At 42.4% G+C, this 17972-nt stretch overlaps 1 protein-coding gene across 2 annotated transcripts in view; it reads right to left on the bottom strand.

Moving 5' to 3' along the window:
- AUTS2 (activator of transcription and developmental regulator AUTS2) overlaps positions 1–17972 on the bottom strand; it is a 947473-nt gene that overhangs the window by 25853 nt on the left and 903648 nt on the right. For both annotated transcript variants that reach the window (XM_065418421.1, XM_065418420.1), the window contains exons 7-10: positions 4089–4566; positions 2249–2502; positions 995–1215; positions 481–525 (exon numbers count right to left, since the gene is read on the bottom strand). In XM_065418421.1, the coding sequence (XP_065274493.1) occupies positions 481–525; positions 995–1215; positions 2249–2502; positions 4089–4566 (998 nt within the window). The remainder of the gene's footprint in view (positions 1–480; positions 526–994; positions 1216–2248; positions 2503–4088; positions 4567–17972) is intronic.

The raw sequence follows: 17972 nt of genomic DNA on the forward strand, positions 1-17972 counted from the left end.
CACAAAAGACAAGGATTCAGTTTTTATACAGTGAAATATAATATATTAGTAAAACTATTGGATTATCTAACCCTGAAGGGTATGTATGACAGTTTGTCATTTCATTACAAATTTCTTAGGAAGAAATTTAGTCTAATGGCTTATGACACAACTGAAAAACGGTGATGAAATTACTGGTGTGTCCTGTTTTATGTGGCACATTCAGCTCTTATGCCTCATCTTCACATCAAGTTGGTCTTTAAATGGTTTATAAGCAAAAGATCTTTTGATTAAAAAAGATGATACTGCATCTTTATCAGAAACAAGCACCACAAATGCAAGCCTTTAAAAGCCAAAGCTAAAGTGACCAAGAACGATAATGATAATTCCTGGAGCGATGATTAAGAACAGACTGAACATTCTGCTAGTTATTGAGTGGCAAGCCCAGCCCACTATGGAAAAGCGATTACGTCAGTTTTTAAACACAGTAATAAAACTCACACTGTGACGGTAGAAGGGGTCAACTTTTGTAGGGTATTTGTCAAACTGCAAAGGGATCAAAGCACAAACTAGTTACTTTGTATTTTGTTGTTCATACCTTCGCTTCTGTTGGTAATATCAAAGACTGCCTTTCTATTATTTAGCAACCAACAGAGATAAACAAAAACATAATAAGCACGTTTTGCATAAGACTGTGCTTTGGATTTTGCATCCTTCGGAGTAACACGACGTCTTTATGCAATAGAGGAAAGGAACAGGAACCAGAGAAGCATCACATGTTCCAAGCGCTATAGTATGTTGGGTCAACAGCCTAAATTCATCAGCCTAAATGCTGCCATTTGGTACTTATTGTTAGTTACCAATACACGTTTGAGGAAGGAGGCCATTCTGCCTCTGGCAAAGGTTATCTGGCCCAACAGCATTTTCTTTCCCTGAAAGCTGACATTTTTGTAGTTTGTAATAAAGAATAGAGTTGTGCTCTACTTATCCTCACATTTCTGCCTGGGGTACGCACCATGGGCGGTGCTGGCGTTGGCATGATGGCAGTGGGCGGGATGGCGTGGGGGAAAGGCGTGAAGGTATGCTGGTGTGTATGTTGGTGTGTGTGCTGGTGCTGGTGCTGATGCTGGTGGAACTCGGTCCTCAGGTAGGGCGGTGGCCCCAGAGAGGCCCCACGATCTGCACTTTGGGAGGCCAAAAATCGTGTGTTGAGTTCCTGACGAAGAAGATCTTGCTCTGAAACAAAGAATAAAGCTGTGAGTTCAGGAGCTTTTCTGCAGTCCTCCCTGGTGGTTGCTGGGTTTGGCTGCCAGAACTAAGTTTAGGATTCCCTTATTAGGAGCAAACTATCTTCTCCCAACTACCGCGTCACAAAACATGAGGGTCTTCCTTGGATCTTCCCAAAATGCACTGGAGGCAAGAGAACCATTCAGTTTCCCCTTTCTCCCAGGGTTTGTCTTCACTGCAAAGTTAACTCGAGTTATAACTTGAGTGTTGTCTCTAAATCGGGACAGCTCCACACACAAAAGTCCTTATCTCAAGTGCTGTGGTGTTTTTAACTAGCGTCGACGGGAAAGACTAAACAGGCTAAAAGTTGACTGAACCTAACTTGTCAGCTGCTAACATGACCACTCTGTAATATGTATGCGGGCTAACGTCACTCAAGTGAAGATAGTCCTCCAGTGCCTTCCCACAATTCCTCCCATGGCTCCAGGAAGGGGAGAAGTTCTCAGAGAAGGGACTGATGGAGTGGCTCCGCTTACCGCAGTGCTAAGAATCATGGCATCCACCCCCAGAAGTCTTAGTGCCACACTCGAGTGAGTACAGCACCAGTGTGGACACAGCACCTCAAATATTATATAGCAGTGTGGCTGCTCTCACGCTAGGCTAACTCGAGTGAATTAACTGAAATGTAGATAACTCAAGTTCACTCTGCAGCGAAGACAGATGCCCAGAGGGTTCATGTAATGGGAGCTGGCGCACATGCACTCTAACATGATTTTACCATGGTGAGAAAAAAGAAACATCCAAAATTTAGCCTCCCAGAAATATTCTTTCCCAGTGTGGAAGGAATATCACTGGGACAGGCTGAACTGATAGTTTCCATTTCTAACAAAGCCCTGAGCATGTCATTGGTGGGTACATCCTCTGTCAAACAGCCAGCCCTTGTTCTATTGGTCAAAATAAATAATTTGACCTAAAACCAAGAGCTAGTTTTGTATGTCGTACCACAAAAATGTTTTTTTTCCATAACATATCCAACTCTTACCTGAGTAAGTACTACCAGCTGGATGTCCTGCAACCTGCAGTGTCCCTGAAGTCAATGGAGGTGGAGGAGGCAAAGCCGTAGGAGGGGCAAACATATTGGGGTGATGCGGGTGAGCAGGAGGTTGGAGGGTGGGCGTGAAGGTGTGCAATGGACTGTGGCTGGGTAAAGAGAGGGGAAACGGTGAAGCGGAGGGGTGGTGGGATATGTGTGGGGGAGGGGCCTGAGTCTTGGCTGGAGTACTGCTTCTGCTGCTGCTGTTAATGAAAAGAGGTCGGGGGGGAATAATTAAGCAATGCAGGAAAAGAAGAAAAGCGTCATCACGCCCTGAACCCCTCCTCGCACACACACCAGAAGTTACTTTTGGAACATGCTAAACAAACGGTAACTTTGAAATTCCCTTTTATTTCCAATCTACTCTCTAGCCAGAGAAATTGAGGTTGCAAGAGGCTGAGTTCCAAAGTTAAATGGTATCAGCCTTGAACAATACATGAATGGCACCCAAAGGAACAATCAACTGTGTACATTTATTACTTCATTGTCAATTCCTTTGTGCACGAATGCTTCTGAACCATTGTTTCAGGTAACTGAAGCTCAAATTAGTGATCTTTACACTAATAAAAACAGTTATCACTAAATAAAATGAAAGATCGTAGACGATGAGAGACGGGCTGGAGAAAATAGTGACGTCTACCTGCTTATTGTATAATTAATGACTCCCTCTCTGCTCCCACAATATAAAGATCAAGGTAGATTCTGCAGCAATAAATATTTGTGTATGTACTGGTTGCAGTTTTTCCCAGTTTACATACTACAACAAGACTTTTTTTAATGTCTTAAAATAGCTAGTGCTTGTGTTTTACTTTTCACTATTTCATGTAATAATCATTCACGCTTCTGCTGCATGGGACTCTGAAGGAAAGCAGCCTGATCCAGTAACTCAAGATCTTGAGCAGTTGTGGGTCAGATTCCACCCCCCAACTCAAAGCACAGAGCAGCCAAAAAGCTGGTTTAACTGGTTCCTGAGTAGGGGAATCCCAGTTTGGATAGATGAAGGAGGATCCAGTGGTTAGGGCACTAACTTAGAACTGGGGAGATCTAGGGTCAAGTCACTGCTCCACCACAAATGTCCTGTGTGACCTGGACAAATCACTTAGCCTCACAGTGCCTCAGTTCCCCAGCTGTAAAAATGGGATAATACCTCACAGGGGTGTTGTGAGGATAAGTACATTAAAGACTGTGAGGTGCTCAGAAACTACAGTAATTGGGGTCTTAGAAGTACATAAGATAATATACCGGGCCAGTATAGCAGCTCCTCCTTTGTCATAAGCTCTTCACCCCAGTGCAGCAAAGGAGATTAAGTGAACAGTGGTTCTCTAACCCAAGTGGGTCACAACCCCGTTTTAATAGGATCGCCGGGGCTGGCGTTAGACTTCCTGGGCCCAGACTTGAAGCTGACGTCCGAGCCCCACTGCCCGGGGCTGAAGCCAACGCCCAAGGGCTTCAGCCCTGGCTGGCGAGGCTCAGGCTTTGGTCCCCCGTCCTGGGGGGGAGGGTCAGGTAGTAATTTTTGTTCTCAGAAGGGGGTTCTGGTGCAAAGAACTGCTGAGCTAAAGCAAACTAAGGCCGCTTTACATCTGAATGAGTATCCACACAGGGGTTTAATGTACTTGAACTATGCACTTTTAGTTAATTCCTCTGACCTTTCCTAAGTGTCCCGGGCAGACAAGCCCTGAAAAGCATGTCCTCCTATGTGCATATTCAGCTAACAATTTGGGCACCTTCGCCACATTTTAATAGGCTTTCCTTTATTGTGTGCAATAGTATATAACAGTTTACCTACCTTAAACTGTTGAGGCTTAAGCTGCTGCTGTTATACGCTGACAAAGGCTGAGAGAGACTCTGTGAGGAAGGGTGAGGCTGCACCAGCGGCAGGTTTTGATGGACAGACTGCAGAGGGGACTGTGGCCTGGGCGGACGTTGTACTTGAGGCTGAGGTGCAGGCGGACGCTGGGCTTCTTCTGGGCCTTGCAGCGGCTGTGAGGCTTGAGACTGTGGCGGCTGGGCAGGAGCCTCCGTACGCTGAACCAGTACAGGGCTTGGGGAAGGCGCTTCAGGCTGTGGCTCCAAAAGATGTTGGGCCAAAGGCTGAGAAACCTGAGGACAAGCGTCTTTAGGCACCACAGGCTCGAGTATTGGTTCTTTGTTGCTGTCCTGGCTCTTCTCTTGACTCCTTTCTAAGCCTGATATTTTCGGGACAGCCGGCCCCCTAGCATCTTGGTTGTCATTTTCAGCTAGCGTACGGACACCTAATTCTTTACCTGCAGCGCCGAGAGAAAGAAACACAAAATGGCTACGTGTGCACAGAAGTGAGAAAAACCAAGTGAACCCATTGGAACGCTTACATTCTAGGCAGTTTCAGTGTTTTGTCATAGTAGGCTTTTATAGGGATAACATCAACTTGATATGTAGTCAACTTCCAAAAACGAGTTGAAAGTAATTTCCTGTAGTACACCTGCCCCTGATATTTGTGGTATTACAATCACTTTTTACCATTAATAGATCTGTACCTATATATATATATATATATATATACACACACCTCTACCTCGATATAACGCTGTCCTCGGGAGCCAAAAAATCTTAACGCATTATAGGTGAAACTGTGTTATATCGAACTTGCTTTGATCCGCCGGAGTGCGCAGCCCTGCCTCTCCCCCCTCCCCCGGAGCACTGCTTTACCGCGTTATATCCGAATTCGTGTTATATCAGGTCACGTTATATCGGGGTAGAGGTGTATATATATATATATATATATATCTTCCCCCTGCCACCTTTATTTCAGAAAAGATCTGCACAGTATCTAGCACAATGGGATGCTGGTCCATGACGAGGGCTCCTTGACGCTATGAAGATACAAATAATAAACAGCAGAAACAGAGCACATCCCTGACCCAGCAAACGCGTATGCACATGTTTAGATCTACACGTGAGTAGTTCCATTGCATTTTAATCGGGATACTCATATGGCTAAGCCCAAGAGTTCAAAGATCATGAGTCAGTCCCCCCAAAATCATTAAACTGGCTTAAAGAAAATCATTATTTTTTGATAATACATTTTTTGGGGGGGGGTTATATGCCTTCTCATTTTCAAACATTTGAGGTTCATATTTTCAAGCTTTCTCTCTGCAGCCATGAGGGCTGGAAACTTTTTTTTTTTAATGAAGCTGAGAAATTCATATAATACCATGACTCCAAGAGCTGCAGTTTAGGAAAAATTCAGGATACATTTGTGAGAGTTGGCAACACTGCTTTATGCATAAAATTAAACACGGGCAGAAGTATTTGCAGGATCCTGGCCTAACTGATTATACAGGAGAAAAAAATGAAACCAACTATTCACAGAGTGCTATCAAACAGTGGGGGAAATGAAAAAGATTTTTGCTTGTGACCTCTTTCAGTGACAGTTATTTAGGAGTTACTTGTCACAACAATAGCTACAGAAGACAAGAGACCACAATGTAGGGTTACCATATTTAACAAATAAAAAAAGAGGACCCTCCACGGGGCCCTGGCCCCGCCCATTTCCCACCCCCAGCCCCGCCCCAACTCCGTCTCTTCCCCACCCCAACCCCGCCCTAACTCCGCCCCCTCCTCCCTCCCACTCCCAGCCACGCGAAAAGGGCTGCCCGAGCGCTACCGGCTTCACGGTTTGCCGGGCAGCCCCCAGACCCTGCGCCCCCAGCCGGCGCTTCCCCAGCGCAGCGGAGCCCGGGAGGGGAAGCGCCCAGCCGGGGGCGCAGGGTCTGGAGGCTGCCCGGCAAACCGTGAAGCCAGTAGCGTTTGGGCTTCGGGCAGCCCCCTTGCCTCCGGACCCTGCGCCCCCGGCCGGGCACTTCCCCTCCCGGGCTCCGGCGGCGCAGGGTCCGGAGGCATGGGGGCTGCCCGAAGCCCGTAGCGCTCGGCTCTTAAACAGAGCCGAAGAGTCAGGGGAGGAGCAGAGCCGCCGCAGCCGGAGGCTCTGCTCCTCCCCTGACTCTTCGGCTCTGTTTAAGAGCCGAGCTGCCCGAGCGCTACCGGCTTCGGGCAGCCCCCATGCCTCCGGACCCTGCGCCGCCGGAGCCCGGGAGGGGAAGTGCCTGGCCGGCGGCTGGGGTCCGGAGGCAAGGGGGCTGCCTGAAGCCCATAGCGCTCGGGCAGCTCGGCTCTTAAACAGAGCCGAAGAGTCAGGGGAGGAGCAGAGCAGCCGCGGGAGGGGAAGTGCCCGGCCGGCATTTTTCCTGGACATGTTCGGCTTTTTGGCAATTCCCCCCGGACGGGGGTTTGATTGCCGAAAAGCCGGACACGTCCGGGAAAAACCGGACGTATGGTAACCCTACCACAATGTGATTTTTTTAAATTGGCATGCCCCGTTAATATCAGTGACTTATTATTATACATTGAGTACAGTGGAGACTACGCTCATCAATTCTCAACAACAATCTCCCACCTGAAATACCCTTAAGGAGGCGTATTTAATCCAAGTGTTATAAAAAGGTAGGAGGGAGTATTACTGGAGGGAGATTCTAAAGGAAAATGATTGCAACTGCACACCGGGAGCTTGATTTTCAGAAATGCTGAGCACCTGCAACTCTCACTGCAGGCAACTGGGGTTTAGCAATTGGGCCTGCTATGTCTTCAACAACCACCAATGCTGGGGGGAAAGAAATTTAGGAAAAACTATTGAAAAGCCCCTGCGGCTCAGGATGAATATACAGTTCAACGTGTACTCGAGGTTCTAGATACTTCCTTGTGAGGAAACAATTTCCTTACCCTTTTGCCAGTTTTTCGGTGGGAAAAATACTACCGAATAAATAAATGATAAAATGTTATATATCGAAGGAGAAATTGTTCACAGCTATGTTTCTAAATTCTTGAATAAGGGTTGCAAATAAAAATAATGGAAAACAAGCTATGCATAAAGTCCACTATTGCAAGCAATCTCAATCTTCTTGTGATTCCATATTTGTTTTATGGGTTTTTTGTTTTTCTTAAAGCCCCAGCTGTTGGTTTCATGAGATTGCAAGAGAATCTCACCTTCCATTAAAACCAAAAGAGTACGTTTCTAGCTTTCATGGTTAGGGAGAAAAGTCTGAAATCGTGAAGCGAGTGCATCCTAAAGGCTCAGAAACCAGAAGACAATTTTAAAAAGCCCCAATATTTACTTTATTTCTTTTTTTAAAATCTTATGATTTTTTTAGCCAATCCCATGATTTTGGGGACCTGATTCGTGGTTTTTGAACGGATTGGGATGGTGGGGGTGATACTGTTGATGTGTTCATACTCTGTGGGCTCAAATGTATGTCTCTTGTGGCCTTTGCTGTGGAACAGAGGGAAGCAGAATGGAGCAGCAACTGTGCCTACAGACATTTTCCTTATTATTTCTGGCTCTGAGGGAGTTTGGGAAGAGGCATTCCTTGCTGTACCTGTTCAGCAAGTGAAAAGAGCTCCCTCCAACTCAGAAAGACCCTGCCTCGCTTTCCTCATGCCCATCAGTGAAGCCAAACTCAGCTATGGCTCCTTTTTGTGCAGATGTTCAGAAAGCTTGGGTGGAGAAGCAATGACCTTTCCCTCTAAGTGCTGCTATATTGGAGTGGCCCTTATAATGTAAATCATAATGATATCATCAGTCTTTAATTTAATAAAGAGAGCATAGACGAATGTGTCCCAGGAAGGAACCTGTACCTCAGTGGTACTGAGCAATTTGCTAGCTCAGCAGAGTGGCAAGCAGTTTGGTGGAGTAAGCTAGGAAGGTACTGGAAACTGTACAGACAGGAAATGGAGAAAGCCATCGCCTCAGGGGGAACTGTGACCTGAGCTGGTTGATACTGATGCATTTAAACTGTTGTTATCCCTGGAGCTGACCAACAGGGCACTCTGCAATTTGTAATAGGAGATCCAAGGAATCTGGATCAGAAAAATATGGCAGTCCTGGGACTCTATAAGAATAAAAAGTAATGACTGTGACCTGTGCCCAAGGTGTCGCTCACTGCAATTAAATTGTAGGTTATCAATAACTGAAACTCAGTTTGCATTAATTCTTTGGATCAGTTTTGTTTGATCAAACACTATTAAAAGTTAAACAGAGTAAGATCATCACGTTTGTTAAGACAGGTCCCAAGCGTGGAAAGAGACAAAAAATAAGCAACAGATTGCTTAGGATGACATGGTACATGTCCCCAGTCCCCAAAGGACTAAGTTAGTAGTTTGAGTTTTAGTGAGAAGACATGCCAATCATGGCTTTGAAGGATTTGTTTTATCATTAGAAACTGCCTACTAGGTGAATATAGTGGTGGTCTGAAAACAGCAGAGGTGACACCTTCAATTCCAGGGGAAATACCTTTCTCTCAGAGCCCTTCATTTAACCTTCTTGTCTGATATGTTTAGTGTCTCTTGGGTGCACAAAATTTATTCAGCACAGCCCTCTGCTGTGAAGTGAAATTCCTTACACAATACCTACTCCTCCCCTGGAGAAAAAAGACATTATGAGTCATGGTGTCCCGTGTGTATTTTTTCCACATTGATATGTATATCTTCACTGTTCAGCCCCTTAAGTACCATTCCCATGTGCATTAGTTAACAGCTTAGAAGCTGTAATGTTTAGTTGTTCCCAATTTATTTTATTTGGGAGATGTCAAATATTGAACCTGCTCTTTCTCTCAAACCATTACATCTATACTACATCACAAAAGGGTATCAAAGGTCCAGGAGTTTTTCTTGTGTCAATGTTCCTAATAAATGTATTTTTGCACAACCAATAATTAATGTATATAGTCCAGCAAGAACACTGAAGTACACAGTATCCTATTTAGAGAGTTAAATCCCACAGCAATGCGATCTATTTTATGATTTTTATGGAGAATTTTAAATCTTCTGCAGCAGCATTTCAAGGTCATAGACACAAGTTTTCCCTTAATCTTCTACGACTTTTTACACATATCATTATTTCTGAATATTTAATTCACTAGCCACTGGAAACTGGAAGGAGAGAGCCCTTTATTTCTTCATGACATTGGTCACCCAATACACAGCTTTCTTTTCTTCTTTAGACCACACAGGAGTTTCTTTCCATCCAGGCAAATTCAAGAATCAGGTGTGTGTCCGAATTTTTATTTTTTTAAGAGCACCCTCAATATACAGTTTGGGGAAAAGTCAGTTTGCTGAATCAGTAATTAGAAAAATAATAATTATGTCACTGATATGGTGACATAGGATTTCCTTTCACTATTATAGTGATGTTGTGCCAATCAGCTATGAGAGTTTTATCAAAAGAAGAATAAAAGGAAGTGCTGATAATTCTTTGAGTATTGGAAAAAATAATTTGCTATGGTTACAGACAAATGGTGTGCGGGGGGAGGGATAGCTCAGTGGTTTGAGCATTGGCCTGCTAAACCCAGGGTTGTGAGTTCAGTCCTTGAGGGGGCCACTTAGGGATCTGGGGCAAAATCAGTACTTGGTCCTGCTAGTGAAGGCAGGGGGCTGGACTCGATGACCTTTTGGGGTCCCTTCCAGTTCTATGAGATAGGTATAGGTATATGGAATCTGCATCTGATGATCTCTCACACTGTACTTCCATTTCTCTAATTTCACTACTTTTCACTTGAAGCAGAGAATATTGTGATTTCTCAAGGTACAGGACACAGATCCCAAATTAATCCAAATGAAGTTACCAAATAAGTTTGCTGTGTCTACAAGATTACTACTCTATCAGCTCAATAACATCAGAGAAATAGGCCTGGCTGTTAGAACATGATTACCACTCTATCAGCTCAACACCCCTAGAGAAATGAAGACTTTGTGAAGACTTGTAATACAAACACAGAGCTGCATGTGAAATACCGACACTCTGTATTTATGAGTTTATGATATTAGATATACATAAAAATATACACACTTGTGTTGTCATGTGCGTATCTGTAATATGTAATATATGTGTGCATATGTATTTTTACCTTTTATATCTATCAGTATCCATAATATATATTGCAAATATCTATGTGCATACGAAAGAATGACACAATGCCCACAAACACATGTTAATTAAAGCACCAAGGTTTGCATAATGAATACAGTATGTATGTGGCATCCTCACAAAATCACTTTGTCAGTCTTCCTAATCTCCACAGAAGAAAACATGGAAATATGGGCCCAGGTACCAGGAGCGCCGCCAGCTTTTCTGCCGTCCTAGGCGGCGGAAGGTCCCGCCCTGAAATGCCGCCCCCCACAGAGATGGCGGAAGGTCCCGCCGCTGAAATACCGCCGCGGTCGCCGCCCCCAAAATTGTAGCGCCCTAGGCGACCGCCTAGGTCGCCTAATGGGTTGCGCCGGCCCTGCCAGGTACTCTTCTGTAATCTGGCTCCTTTGTACAACTCAGGCAGGACAAGGGAGTTGGAACCTGGACATAACTGGCCACCTTAGAGTTCACTTTGTAGGGGGAAGCTCTTTGTAGAGATAAAATTTGTGCCTACTGAACTTCTCTGGAAGCACAGGGAGCATGTGGAGACCAGTGAAGGGCATGTCATTGATGCGGCAAAGATCCTCCAGTTCTCAGCTGACATAGATTAGAGCAATTCCTTGGTTACTCTAATTTATAACAGGACTAGCGCTGGAAAAGCGGCTGCTTCAGAAACAGGGATCCATAACTAGCTCTATCACAACTCTTGGGCTTCATGATAAGAAGTCCTTATGGGACTGATTAAAAGTCAATAATGAGTCTTTCCATTCATTCCAGGGCTTTGGACTAAGCCCCAAAAGATCTAATATCATACAGCATAGTAAGAGAGGAAGTAAAACTGTTACACCCATCTTTGAGACCAAACATGCAGCCTCCCAAGGCAACCTCACTCAGATTTCCATAGCATTTTTCTATTTTGAATTAGTATTCATTTTCTTTTATTTCTCTGATAGTATAAGCTATTCTTTTCGGCATCACAGGCATGTTACTGTCAAATCTTCTAATACAGGATAAAGAGCTGGCCGCTTGAAAATATAAAACTCATTCTGGTGTTTTTTATTGTTCTATTTTCCTTCAGCTTTGACATAGATGAGAGGACTAGAGCTAGATGATTTTTTTTTTTTCCACATGGATAGTTTATTTGCAGAAAATTGCAGTTTCGGCTGACTCCATGTTTTTTTTTTTGGCCTGCATTCGCAAAGGCCTTAGATGCCATTCATGAAACAGCCAGATGAGATGGAGGTGGGGCTGCCTCCCTTAGTCTTTTACCCAGTAATGAGGGCACTCACCTGGGCTGTGAGAGACCTGGGTTCAATCCCCCTCTCTCTGATGTGGAGAAAAGATTTCAGCTTGGGTCTCCCATATACAGGAGAGTGCTATGGCCTGGCGGCTAGAGGGTGGTCAGGGTTGGGTGTGTCTCCATTTCTCCTGTTGAAGCTGTTTCATTTTGTAGAAAATACTCGAATATTCGTTGGGCAAGAGAGTGAGAAGGACTCTATAACCTGGTGGTCAGGGGGACTCACCTGGAAGGTTGGAAACCCAAGTTCAAGTCCATGCTCCAAAGACTGTTTAATTATTCATACACAATGGAACAGCTTTAACAGAAGAGATTGAGCGATACCTCCCTCAGAATATCCCGGTGGATAGGGGCACTTACCGGCAAGATGGGAAACTCACATTCAAATCCCTGCTCTGCATCACAGAGAGGTGGGGACTGAAACCAGGTCTCCTACTTCTCATGTGAATCCACTGGTCTAAAGGGCGGCAGTGGCCTCTCTACCTCTGGCAGTTTCTTTTGCTTCCTTTTTAAAAATGCCCAGATAGAAAACAAAACATTTTGTTTGACCCAAAGCAATTTTTTGTGTGGAGAATTTTTCAATTTGCCAAAAATGTCTGGTTTCAGATTGATCTGTTTTTTTTCTGGAACTGCCTGCAAACCAAAAAATCAATTATTCACCCAGCTCTAGAGAGGACAGATCCTCAGCTGGTATAAATTGTCATCGCTGGTGTAAATTGCTCTATTCTGTCTAGCTGTAACAATTTACACCATCTGAGGATTAGCCTTGAGATATAGGGGTATATGTTTGAGCAGGGGGTTGGACTAGATGATCTCCTGAGGTCCCTTCCAACCCTGATATTCTATGATTCTATGTTGCAACAGTTATTCAGATTGAAAATCTGATTTTACATTGCTTAATCAAACATTTGGATAAATAAGCTAGTGACAGAAATTATTACTGGAAAGGACAAAGGAGATCCTATTAGGTATCTCTCCTATCATACAGAACAACGGCCTCAGAGTCACTCATCAATTGTACTGGATAAAGTACACCTTAAACAGAATTTTTCATTTTCAGCACATAACCATCTTTCATCCTGAATCCCAAGGACGATAATAAAATTATTGATTATGCAAATTAAAAACATATTAGAAAATATGGTTACTTGCAGCTCAGTCATCTGCTGACACCAATTAGACCGTATTATGCAAGTATTTGGTACAAGTGAATAGCAAGCCTTGTGATGCAATTTGTACTTAATTATCAAAGAGAGAAGAATGTCATTTGGTACAAAAGACCTTGCTATTGCCTGTTAAAATGTTTATCTTCTGCATTGAAATGGATTTAATTGTAAACAATAAAGCTGAAGATCAATGAAAAGAACCACTCAGTGAAATTGAACAACATGTTGACACTCCTTCAGTCATTGAACTGCTTCTAGCCTAGATTGGAGAATGCAGAACGCTCCAATATTTCACATGAAACAATTTATTCAATCCAGCCGTTAAACAGAAGACACATCATAAATGTCCCACCTAAATTCTGTATACCAGGAATATAATACTGAAAGCCCTTCGTGTTAGATTTTTTTCTTTTAAAGAGCCTCTTTACTTAACATAGGCGCATAGCTTTTCAAAGTAGAGGTGATGTGCATAACATCTAAATTTCCTTCTATTGCAAAAATCCTGTCAAATGGAAAATACTGTACATACATGCCATCCCTGAAGAGAAAACTACACCATGATAACAGTCCTGCTCCAACCGCCTATAGAAACAAATAACCACAGCAAAAAGATTAATTTCTAACAGACACACCTCTTGACTTTCTAACCTATCCAGCTAAGAAGCTATAAATTAGATAATTAATTTTAAAAACCACGAGGTGTCCGGTGGCACCTTAAAGACTAACAGATTTATTTGGGCATAAGCTTTCGTGGGTAAAAAATCACTTCTTCAGATGCAACATCTGAAGAAGAGGGTTTTTTATGGCTTATGCACAAATAAATCGGTTAGTCTTTAAGGTGCCACTGGACTCCTCATTGTTTTTGTGGATACAGACTAACACAGCTACCCCTCTGATAATTAACTTTGCAACTCTGTTAAGCATCCAATAGCTAGCTAAGAGCCAGAGATTGTTTGTTAAAAGAAACTTTTCTCAAATGGGATGACAAACTTGTCATGTGGGAAGAAAAGGAAGGCAAATTAACATTCAATGTTAATAAACTGAGTACTAAGTGTCTCCTTTCTCCATTTAACATGTAAGTTAAAGAGATATGGGGCCCCTAATAACCACACTATTTGTACAGCACATTTAGGAAAATAGTAACACAAGAATTGCCAGACTGGAGCAGACTCAACATCCATCTAGTTCAGTATCCTATATCTGAGAAGTGGCCAGCACCAGATGCTTCAAAGGAATGTGTACACAATAAACAGATGTGGGGTAATCTGCCCCTCATATTAGAGATTGGTTTAAGCCCTGAAGCATAAGGTTTAATATCCCTTCAGCAAAGTTTTTGTCAGTGTTAATTATAACACTGTATATTCTTGGTAACCATATAAATGTCCAATCCCTTTTCCAGTCTTGCTAAGTTCTTGGCCTCAGTAGCTTTCTGTGGCATTGTGTGAAAAAAATATTTCCTTTATCAGGTTGGTATTTTCCACCTTTTAATTGAATTAAATGTCTATTTGTTGTCTTGTTTTGAGACAGGGAAAACAGAAGTGGCTCTATCTCCCTTCTCTAGACCAGTAACTATTTTACATACTTATATCATATCCCCATTTATTCATCTCCTTCTTAAAGTGAACAATCCCAAACTTTTCAATCTCTCTTCATATGAAAGTTTTTCCAGGGCCAGGATCTTTCTCGTTGCTCTTCTTGACCCCACTTTAGTTCAGTAATATCCTTTTAGAGATGGGGTGACCAGTACTACACACATTATCCACGAGGCTACGGCACTGATTTATATAAAGGCATTTTAATATTCTCTTTATTATTCACCATTCCATTCGTTATGCATCCTAACTTCTAGCTTGTTTTTTGACTTCAGTTACACCCTGAGCAAAGGTCTTCATTGAACTGTCTACTATGATACCCAGATCCCTTTCTTTATACCATTAATTTAGAACCCTATAAGATCTATGAGTAGTTCATTTTCCCCCTTCCATATATTTTTTTTGCATTTATCAACCTGAATGTCATTTGCCATCTTGTCGCCCATTCACCTATCTTGTTTAGGTTTCTCTAAAGTTCCTCATACCCTCTATGGTCCTCACTAACCTAAATAACTTTGTGCCATAGGTAAATTTTTCTACCTCACTATTGACCTCCCCCCTCTTTCCATATCATTAAAAAAAAAACCAATGACATAGGACGTGGTCTGAATCTTGAGGACCCCCACTGTCAACTTTTTGCCATGGTGAAAATTGCCATTTAATCTTACTCTGTGTTTTCTGTCTCCTAGCCAGTTTTTGATCAATGAAAATACTTTGCCTTTCACCCCATGATGACTTAGCTTCTTTAAAAGCCTCTTTTGTGGGGCCTTGTCAACTGGTTCTCCTTTATCCACTATTTTATTGACATGTTCAAAGAATTCCAAGAGAATAGTGAGACACAATTTTTCTTTGCGGAAACCATGCTGGTTAGACCCTATCATATCATGAACTTCCAGATTTTTTATATTCTGTTTTTAAATATGGTTTTAACCATTTGCCACATTCTGATGTAAGGTTTACTGGCCTAAAATTTCCTCAATCACCCCAAAGCCTTTTTTAAACAGAGGTACAACATTTGCTGCTCTCCACTTCTTTGAACAGTGGGTGTTTTAGTGAGAAGTTGCACATTTTTGTTAGCACCTCAGTCACTTCATACTTGAGTGTCTTCAGAACTCTTTGGTTGACCATCTGGACCAGGCGACTTATTGCTTTTTAAGTTATCAAGTTGCTCCTCTTCTTTTGACACCGCAATCTCTAAGAGTACCTCATCTTTATTATCAGGCATCCCTGCACTTTAGGGCCTGATAACACTTACAGAGCATAACTTATACCACTGTTAGTCCCATTGACTTTAACAGGGCCACGGTATTTATTTGTTTGGAGGCTTTTCTAGTGACCCCCCATCAACATAAAATCTCTGAATTCCTTTCATGCATTAAATGCATGTAATGAAAAAGCCCGTTTATCAGAAAGTCTGTGTGAAGTAGGGGAACATTTATCCCATTTGATGGAGGGGGAAGTGAAGCACAGAAAGACTAAGGTCAACATTTTCAAAAGTAGTCTCTGAATCTGGTGCCTCACTGTGCAGCTGCCTAATCTGAGACCTCTTGGGGCTGATCTTCAGAAGCACTGAAAACCAATACCTTATAATGAGTCAATGGGAGCTGCAGGTGCTCAGCACCTCTGAAAACCAGGTCCACGGTATCCCAAAATGGATACCCCAAAAACCAGAACCATCTGCAATCAGAGAACAATGAGTCTGTAACACAGCTGGGAACAGAACCCGGCTCTCCTGAGTCCCAGGCCAATGCTGTAACAATAAGACCCTCCTTCCTTCTCTGGGAGAGTAGTTAACGCTTGAGGCCCTCAGCCTATTAATTCCAATACGCATAACACTGGGTTTTGTTTGCTCGGGATAGGACTCTCCCTCTCATAATATATATACAATACATATACATAGCATAATACTGCTTACCCTCTGAAATTACCACTAAGGAGAGGTGTGAAGGGAGGGTTGTTTGTTTGTTTGTTTAATACTAAATGCAAATAAATAAATGGAAACACTGAATACTAGCCAGTAAAAAAAAAAAAAAAATAGAAGAAGAAGAAGAAGAAACAGACACCATGGTAAGGCTGGATTTTTATGTCCCATTTTCAATAGGTTCCAGCGAACCTTAACATACAAGTAACTCTCACTGAGATGAAAAACAGATTGGTTTTATCCCCCCTTCCTTGCCCATTGATTTGCTTCAGCCACACAGCTACATAAAATGCTCATGACATTGGCTCATCCAGCTTGGATGTGACAGGATTATTTGAATGAGCTTGAATAAAAACTGGCTTTCAAAAGCAGCTTGAAAAGTATCACCTTATGAACACTGATCGAATTTAGCATGGCAGCTCAGTTTAATATACGAAGGACAAAAAGAGCTGTGTGATATGTTTATACAGAAGAATAACACATTTATTCCCCTAGAGAGGTGTCACAGCCATAACTCAGTAGCCACATAACACTGTGTTTCCTTTGTAAATTTGTTCTGTAGTGCCAAGAATTTTCTCCCCTTGGTCTTACAGTGAAGGGTTTCAGAGCAATCTTTAAAGGCACAGTGTCAATACAAAAACATCGTTTTAAAACTGCTTTGCTTCTCTGGCTAACACCACCTCCATGAAATTAACTGTAGAATATCATAAGGTAATAATCACGATTTCAGTGGCTTGCTTTTTACAGGAAGTTACACTGGGTTTGCGCAGTGAAACTCCACTGATCAGCATCACTGTGGGGTGTAATCATGAGCTCCCAACACTGCAGAGGAGATGTCTGAAATTACAATACAACTCTTTCCACTTAAATTCAGGAGTTCATGGCCAGAAACTTGTTGGCCTAATCAGGAGGGTAGTAAACCTGTGAATTCAATGGGGCTATTCATGTGAGAAAAGGGAACAGGGTTAGACCCCCCCACACAAATATATCTGATTGTATTAGGTTTGTAAACCAGCCCTGTCTCCAGCCTTCCATCCCTATCCCCTTTTTAAATTGTCTCAATTTGGGTTCTGAAGCTACTTAACAGCATCCTTTTAAAGAAATATATGTGTTGGTGGTAAGTTGAGGCCTATAAGTTATATGCATGTTTTCTCTGGCTTGCAAGATTTCTTTGGAGCTCCAGTAATACAGCACATCAGCTTCCTCCACTTCTCCAAGTGAAAGCCTGGTAACATTTAAGTGTATTTTTGTTTTAAACTCTATTATTACTGAAAGGCAATAGGGACTCAAATGACTGACGTGCCTGCAGCCTTAATTTCCCCTTCACCAAGTTTCTTGTGTTGGACTATACCATATAAAATCCTCGGAAGCTGTAAAACAATGTGGCTCTATTGAAATAAGATATATGTGCCCCTTGTTTTTGTCTGTTTCTTTATTTCAAGAGCACTGATATGGTCATTTAAAGCTTCTTTCGGTATGTAAAAAATGTCCCCATAGACCAAATTCTGTCCTTAGGGAACAGTCATAGAATTTAAAAGAGATTAAACAAGTAAGACTCTACAGAAATAATAATAATCAAAAGCCTACAAAATGTAGCAAAAAATGAGTTCCTTTCTATAGCTTAAAAATCAAACAAACAAAGAAACTACCCTATAGGAATCTATAGCAGGGACATAATGTTCTAGGAAATTCCATAGACTTATTCAAAAACGTCTATTGAAAGGATTTCATCTTTTTATAAAGTCCTACAGGATTTGC

The sequence above is a fragment of the Emys orbicularis genome, chromosome 17 (genome assembly GCF_028017835.1).
Source record: "Emys orbicularis isolate rEmyOrb1 chromosome 17, rEmyOrb1.hap1, whole genome shotgun sequence".
Classification (NCBI taxonomy): Eukaryota; Metazoa; Chordata; order Testudines; family Emydidae; genus Emys; species Emys orbicularis.